The sequence below is a fragment of the Caretta caretta genome, chromosome 10, assembly GCF_965140235.1.
Source record: "Caretta caretta isolate rCarCar2 chromosome 10, rCarCar1.hap1, whole genome shotgun sequence".
NCBI lineage: Eukaryota > Metazoa > Chordata > Testudines > Cheloniidae > Caretta > Caretta caretta.
In genome coordinates, this window is record NC_134215.1 from 9844778 (window position 1) to 9853268 (window position 8491).

The 8491-nt window shown below is 40.9% G+C and overlaps 1 protein-coding gene across 1 annotated transcript in view; it reads right to left on the bottom strand.

Moving 5' to 3' along the window:
• The window catches only part of WIPI2 (WD repeat domain, phosphoinositide interacting 2), a 35819-nt gene extending 27639 nt beyond the window's left edge, over window positions 1–8180 (bottom strand). Inside the window, exon 1 of the mRNA XM_048866320.2 lies at window positions 7940–8180. Coding sequence (XP_048722277.1) covers window positions 7940–8013 — 74 coding nt within the window. The 5' untranslated portion in view covers window positions 8014–8180. The remainder of the gene's footprint in view (window positions 1–7939) is intronic.
• Between the last annotated feature and the right edge of the window lie 311 nt (window positions 8181–8491).

An 8491-nucleotide genomic window follows, 5' to 3' on the forward strand; every position in this document is an offset into this window, starting at 1 on the left:
ATTTAAAATCAAATCCACCCTGTAAAGAAGTAGACAAAAAACCACAATGACCCACCTTCCCAAACTGACACATTTCAGGGACACCACGGTTAAGGGAGCTCAACTGAAATTTGTGGGTAGAGAACATACTGAGTGGTAAAATCATTAGAACAAAACAAACAAAAACAAAAAGTCAGAGCCAGAAGAAGGAAACCACAGAGCTGTCCTCCCATCACCAGGTGGGGGCCTGGAGCAGATGACTTATTGTATCTTTCTGGGTCCACAGTTCGCAGGAAAAGTCACTAAGGGCTTGTCTACATGGGAAAGTTTCATGAGTAAGTCTGGTATAACTCCCTTTGTGGATGCTCTGGGTATATCTACACAGCAAAAGACCACTCAAGGCAGTGAGTCTCAAAGCCTAGGTCAAATAACTGAGGCTCAAGCTACAGGGCTAAACACAGTGTAGATGTCCGGGCTTGGGTTAGAGACTGAGCTCTAAATCCTGGTAAGGGAAGAAGGATCTCCGAACCTGGTCTCCAGCCTGAGCCTGAACTTCTGCACTGTTGTGGTAAAAGTAAGCCCAATTCAGCTGACCTCAGCTTTGAGACTCGCTGCCACAGGGGATTTCTGTTTTTTGCAGTGTAGGCATACTCTCTTATTCAGGAATAAGAGTGACTTTCATCTAAGCTTAAACCACTTCCAAAGTGACAAAAACAAGAATAAGGCTCTCTTGTATTGGAATAAGAATGTCTGCATGGGGAATTTCAGTGATAACTCTACTGGTTTAAATTCACACCCTGCCTCATACTGGTATAAATTCCCCATGTAGACAAGCCCTCAGACACCAGAAATCACTGTCTAAATGATCCCATCCCACGGTTAAGACTAATCATTTCACCAAGCAAAGAGTAGGATTCCCCCCAGTTCTGAATAAAATAATTTAACTATGCAGAAGGGTATGGGATCAATAACCCATTAAGCTGGTGCTCACATGAGCAGCAGCTGCCAAAAAGAGGCTACAGTACAGCAGAAATTTAGTTTATGGTTTAGGCATTATGTTCCTTTATTATTGCCAATATTCACAAGTTAGTATGAAATTGAGTGGTTTTTTTCCAGGCAGTTATTGATTTTAATACAAGTTAAAATTCTTACACATTATGGTACATGTTATAGGTGTTTTTCATATATCCTAACTTGGTATAAGTGTCCTCCATTAGAATTTCACATATATTCTATTTTTTTAATTTTGCACGTTAATTATTATGTACATACTGTACACTAACTAGTCCACTCCGTAATTTGCACACATACAGCAATTTCTCCTCCCTTCTCAAAGACAATTTTATAGTATTATCAAAGAGTTCATTACTTTTACAAAATGCAGATCATTTACTAGTATACTATGCATGATCATAAAAGATTACAATTACGTTTGTCAAAGGAACAGAGTACATTTTGTGATGCAACATTCTTTCCTTCCTCATTTTCTCATTAATTTCAAGATTGTCATTCACAACAGGTATCTCCATCCTCAGTGATAATTACTTTTAACTATTTCTGGGTGTATATATTTTAAAGGTGATCTGCAAAGGGCTGAGCAATTGACACATGTCCTCTCTTGCTTCTACACTACAAATAAGGAAGGCCTTAAAAAGTTTTCTTTTGGCTCTTTTTATAAATATATGTTCTGTTCCTTGTTTTTTTACATTAGATATTCAGGTCCTGTCTAGCTCAGAAGACATTACCTCAAGGTAAATTTTCCCCAAAAGTCTAACCAGTTGCAGCATAGAAAAGGTTCCAGCAGCCAGGACTATATTTTAATAACTTGTTTAGTTAAAACCGCTTTCCTAATACTACAGCCTCATCTACACTAGTGCCCCAATCAGTTTTAAAACCAGTTTGAATTTCTGGAAGAGAATTCCTTAATATAGACAAGGCTTATGATGAAAGAAGAACTAGTGAAATGACATCCAGAGGTCAAGAAATGAAAGTCTGTCAATTGAGAGATTTTTAGTCACACTGTTTTTAAAAAACAGTTTAGCTTCAGTGACCAATAGACATTTTACAGAGATATCTGATAAATAGTCAAGTCCATCACCCTTCAATTAAGATGAGAACTTATGATACACAGGCTCCAAGACATTTGATAGATCCTGCAGCAAAACCATAGAAGACCAGAATGTACATTCTTGATATTTGTTGTTGTAAAAAAATCCTTTCAAGCTCTCTTTATATATCATAAAGCAGCAAAATAAGGGCAAAGTTATCTACATTTGCAGATCACCTTTAATATGCAATGGCAAGTTTGTATACTTAAATGTGTTTGTACAGTTAAATGTGTGATTGTAACTGCAATTGATGTTTGCTTAGACAGTGAGTATAAAAGATCAAATACTTTCAGAAAGGCTGGATTTGGGTACAAATCAAATTAGTCACTTCCCTATTGTAATTCTGTACCATTATACTAAGCAGAAGAATGAAGGAAGTTGAGACAGATCAAAAATTGAATTCTGAACACAAATGAGAGGACCAGCTCTTCTAATTAGAATTTCAGACTATCAAGAATACCCCCTTCAATTGCTTACTCTCCCAGGACAGCAGAATCAGGACGTTTTTGACATGTGACTGCCTCTCCTGTCTGCTCCTGAGATACCAATGGGGTCTGAAGAAAATACCTCTACCCCAAAATTTTCCTTCTGGCCTCCAATCCTCTTTGGCTAGAAGGAAAGTTACTATAAGGTGTGAGAAAGCTCAAACAGAGGGAAATAGAGGACAAAGAGGTGAATGCACAGTGTTCCCAGCAAGTAGATAGGCAGGAATGCAAGTGTTCTGAAAGCAGAGGAAGGAGATTCCCAACAAAGTATGGAGTAGTAAGTGTATTACATCACAACTTTAGTTTACCTGGAGCATCAGCAAATTGGAGCATGCTGTCATTTCAAAAGTGTAAACTTTTGCTATGAATACAGAAACAAGGGAGGTTGTTAAGGCAAAAAGAGAGCTAACAAGACACCAGGATAGGTTAGATTTATGGGCTGATAATTGGCTCATGTGATTCAGTGTACAGTAATGAGATTAGGGATGAAAAATATTTTTGATGGTGCCTGTCAGTACTACTATAATTAAAGTTATTTCAACATTTTCATTATAAATCCTTGCTCAGGGTTTTATTTCTTACCTGGAAAAAAAAATTCAAACCTAGATAAATGTTGGCATAATTGTCTGTCCAAATGGAGGGATTTATTTTAAAAACAAGAATTACAATTAAGGTCAACCATTCTAGAGAAAAACTTGGTGTTATTATTCAACTAGGTTTTTTTTAAAAAAACCCAAAACAAATTTCACAGGCAGTCTAATGTGAAGTCTTGGCTTTCTCGTATAGATTTGAAATAGCAGAGGCCTCAAATTTTAAGGTACTGCAAAGTATCATTTCCAGACAGTTTCACCGAATTTTGTCACTGCATGTAAATTATACCTCAATTACAAGATTACACACTGTTTGTAACTAACCTTAATTTTAATTTTTACAGAAAAATGCATACCCTGTGGAAATTCATAAGAAACTTAAAACCACAAAAAACATTAATCTGTCCAAAACCAATCTTAAACAGTACCCAATTTTAGACTAGCACTCCCTTTTGAACCTACATATTTAAGGTTTATTTTATATTTTGGGATAGGTTATGTTATATAGCATTCAAATTGCCTGCAAGCTTCCATTACGTAGCAGTGCTAATGCACCTGAATCCTGATATGCAGCCCCCTCCAAGCTATCCCAGTCTTCTCTAATCAGAGAATACCAAGTCATGCTGATTTATGCAATGGTAGATCTAAAAAGGGAAATTGATTAAGTCTAAATCCAAATTAAATGTCTTGGTCTCTGAGACTTTGTCTCACTCTAATGTATTCTCCTTGAGTGAAAGAACTACCCCAAAAGGGAGCATGAACCAAGAGAATGATACTATACTGAGAAGAATTCTAAGGTGTGCACGGAATTTTTCAGGCAAAAATCCCAAATTACAGAACCAAAACAATCCCAATCCAAGACAGACTTTGGGTGGATAAAATTAAAGCCATGTGCTCATTTTCTGATAAAAAGGCAAGTAAAATCTTTGTGAATGGTGCCTAAATCTCTAGAAACTACTGTGTCACTACATAAGGCACCTATGAAAGTACATTTAAAATGTACTCAAACCTGTAATTTAAAATGCTATTTTCTAAGAAAGATGCTGAAGAGTGGGATACCTGCTTGATTACATCCTGGAACTATGTTTCCTTAAACTGAAAAACTATGTAACGCTACAGCAACTTGTGTTTTGTCAGTATTCTTTCAAGTTCCAACATTTCAACCTCAGTAAGTATGTACCAAGTGCACCTACAGTAATGTATGCTTGTATTTGCCTCCTACACAATGAAGCAATTCATTGACACCCCCAATGACAGCTCTTTCCCATCTTCTACCTGCCAGATCATGCTTTTCCATAGAAATTTGGAACTGCATTAAATTCAAAATCTTAACTTCTGGATTTTATATCCAAACAGTAAAATATAAGTTAATTGAGTGATGCAATAAAAACTTCCAATACCTTCATTCTCTCTACCTTCATTTAATTTTAAACAAATCTATTTACTTAAATATTTATAACTTTAGACTTAGAACACATCCTGGCTAGCAGGTCCCTTATGACACACTGGATCAACATTTCATAAGATGATTGCTTTTTCAACAGAAGCCTTTAAGATCTGATATTTTATATACCGAAGAAGTATATTTTTTAATATATCTGCTTCAAGTTGGGCCAGTTATCAATAAATCTGCTTCCTAATTAAAGAGAGGGATGACCTGATCCACTTTACCTTTCAATGTTTCATAATTTTAAATAAACTGCCTTTATGCCCTTTGGTTTGAGCAAAATTAAAAGAGGAAAATGTCCCTGCCCCCCAAATAGGAACCCTGAAGACTACAGAACAGGGCACCAGACACGGATTTAGGGTTGTGAACATGCGTATTATGAAGATTAGCTAAACTTAATTTCTATAACTGCAGAGAAAAGAAGATGACTGACAACATCCTTCAGCAAGTTTGGGGTTCATTTTTAAACCTACACAAAAACCAGGTATGGCAGTAAACAGCACAGACCAATTCAAGAGAAAGATGAACATTTTTGGAAAAGGAAATGCAGGGGGTGTAAAATAGTCACAATTAAGAGGCAATAATTCAGGTCAACTGTAATTCCTCGCTATGATAAACTTTCAGTAACAAGGGACCATAATTCCATTATGAGAAATAGTCTCAAAAAGCAGTCTGCAAACAAAGCTTCCTATGCTAAATAAAGTTTCTTTAGCAACCAGTTGAACATTTTAAGTACAACTACACAGGCAAAAAATATTGAAGTGTGCGGGGAGGCTACCACATTGCTATTTTCTGTTCCTTCACTTGCAAAAGCATACAAATGCTATCCTGAAGACAAAGTTATCATGAAAGAAAGATTTTTCCTCTGCATACAAAGTGATATGGTTTAAAAACAAACTCAGGGGACATTTGTAAAAAAAAAACCAAAAACACAAACTGTTAGTGTTAAGGAGGGGAAAGAGTAAAGTTTTTAGGCTTGTCAACTTCAAAAAAGTTAGATGCTAGTCCTTTAAAATAGCGATAAAAAGAGGTGAAGAAATAATTTCTAGTTTGTTATCCTTTGACTTGATTTACCTAGTGACTGGTATAAAAAGTTGTGAACTTCGTATCAAACAAAAAACGTGCATGTTCTGTATGCTCAAGTGCATGCCAAGCTGTATAAGGTATACAATATGATGTCCCAAAAGAAGCTGCAGAAACACATTTGATTTGAAAGAATATACAACAGAAAGTTTATGATTTACCTACATGCTTGAGACTATTTTTCTTTCATATTACTAGTTACCCACCCCCTAAATTCCTTGTTCCAAGTCTATTTGTAGTTTCCATGCACTATTCTCAATGTAAGTACAACAGCCAAGTTCACAGTATTTCCTATTCTTTCAGAGGATCTGGATACAGTATTTCCACTCATTTTATAGAGCCGCCTCAGAGAATCGCCACTGCATTCACTATCTCAGTGGGTTTTCTACACTTAGCAATACGTGCTGAAAAGGGATCAAGAGACTTGAGACTGCTGCAAGGAAGAGAGATTTGATTTCTTACTGTTCATTTATAGATCTACCAAAGAACAAGTCATTAAAAAATAGCTACTCATATGCTCCCAACCCCAGATAATTTCCTCTTACTTCCCAGAATGAACTCCTCCCTTCTCAATGCCAGATTTCCCTTTGGTTATTCCTCCATAAATCTAATCTCTTAACCATTTACAACAGCCCAATCCTCCTTTCCATAATTCATATCACCTCTGCTTTCTCCTGTTACCCATATATAAATGGAAGATGTAAAACTTCAGTCAGACTTTCCAGTGTTATTCTTCGATATGTATGGATTTATTTCTCCCCACCACATCAACCACCACTTTCTGTGGGTTTATATTATGCGTCCAAAACAGTATTCCACAGCTAAGGAGACAGACACATACACAAAGCTAAAACATTGAGCTACAATGGACAAATAATTTGGGAGATAAGCGTGATGTGGAGTGTATTACCAGCCTTTAGAAGCCAACGCACACAGAAATGAGAGAGACTTTTAAGGAGCACGTTGTTCTTTATGAAAAAAAGAGGGTGTTCGTGCACTTTGAGAAGAATAAGACACTGAAGGGAGCATCTGTTAATAAAGTATCTCTGAAAGTTATTGCCATTATTTCAACACCACTGAGAGAGGGTTAAGGGAAAGTTACTTGAAAATATGACCACACTGAGTTGCAAACCCAAGCCTCACTAACTCCTTGGAGTCCCATCCCTCAGTCTAACCAAAACACTATCTCCTCCTAGAAGAGAATGGGCATCAGAAAGTGAACAAGGGAGACACCCCAGGGAGACCCAAAGGGAGGAGCACGTCTCAAGGATAACAACTAAAAGAGGAGGATAACCACATCACAGACCAGTCAAACTTTGTGGTGTTAAGAGGCAGTACTTGCTAAACATCCCTACTTGTACTTCAAGATTGCATATGACAAACGGGCCTTATGCCTGCTCCTGCCACGGATTTACTGCATAACCACAAAAAAGTCATTTAGCCTCTCTGTGCCTCAGTCTCCCCAGCTGTAAAATGAAAGTGACACTGACCCAGCTCTGACAAGCACTGTGGTCTATAGACCAACAGCACTTACAGAAGCATTATCTTCCAAGTGGGGGAACTGAAAACAGAAGTGCATCCTCACAATCCGAATTGGGGGAGTGAGTGAGGGGCTCAAAAAAAAGGGCAAGTATCCTAGCCAATGGGGGAGAAGAGCTGGATGGGGAGTGAGCTGGGTGCTGGACCACTTTACATAGGGGGGGTAGGGAGAGCCATTGAACCAAACTTGCATAATGACAGGTTTTACAGTAGCAGCCGTGTGAGTCTGTATCCACAAAAAGAACAGGCGCACTTGTGGCACCTTAGAGACTAACGCATTTATTTGCGCATAAGCTTTCGTGAGCTACACCTCAACTGTAGCTCACGAAAGCTTATGCTCAAATAAACGCGTTAGTCTCTAAGGTGCCACAATGCGCCGGTTCTTTGAGCCAAACTGTAAACCCTGTAGAAGACGGAAACCACTTCCCGCCAGGGGGTGCAGCAGCCCGCCCCCCGAACTCCTAGTTCCAGCACCCATGGGAGCGAGGGCGCTGGAGGGGGCTCGCTCCAGCAATAGCCCGTGGGCTGGGCCGGGCGGGGGGCAGCGGAACACCCCCGCAGGCAGCGGGGCAAGGCGGGCTACGCCCTCACCGCCCCGGGGACGAGGAACAGGCGGCACCGCCCCTTACCCGGCCCAGACGCCCGCCGCCCCCACCTCCAGGTCACGCCCGCTGCCAGCTACACCCCCGAGCTGCCCCCCGCCCTTACGTGTTGTCCTGGTTGAAGTTGGCGAAGAGCAGCTGGCCGGAGCCGGCCTCCCCGCTCTGACTGGCCAGGTTCATGGCGCCTCCCTGGGCGGCGGGACCCCCCCGGCCGGCAGGGAGCTTGGGGGCGCGGGCTCGGCCTCAGCGGCTCCGGGCCTCGCTCGACCCCGACCGCCCCCTCATCCCTTCCAGCGCCTTGTTGACGCTCCGGCAGCCGGAGTCTGAGCGCGCCTGCGCCATCCCGCCCCCATTTAACCTCTCCATCCACACAGGCGCTGTCGGCGCCCCACTGCCGCCCGGCCACCGTACCTTGGTGCGCATGCGTCTGTGGTGGCGGCTCGCGGAGAAGTTTGAAAACTGCGCATGCGCTAGTGTGGCACGTCGCTGGAGGGCGGCTAGCAGCTGGCCCAAGCTAAGTGGGCTCTAGCAGGGCCAGTGGATGGATGGGAGACACGGGGGCTGCGGTTTGTTGTAGCGGGTTTGCTTCCCGCAGACCCTAACGAATCTGTCAGTTATGGGGGCACCCTACCCCTGTTTCTCCGTCTGCTTCCAAGGG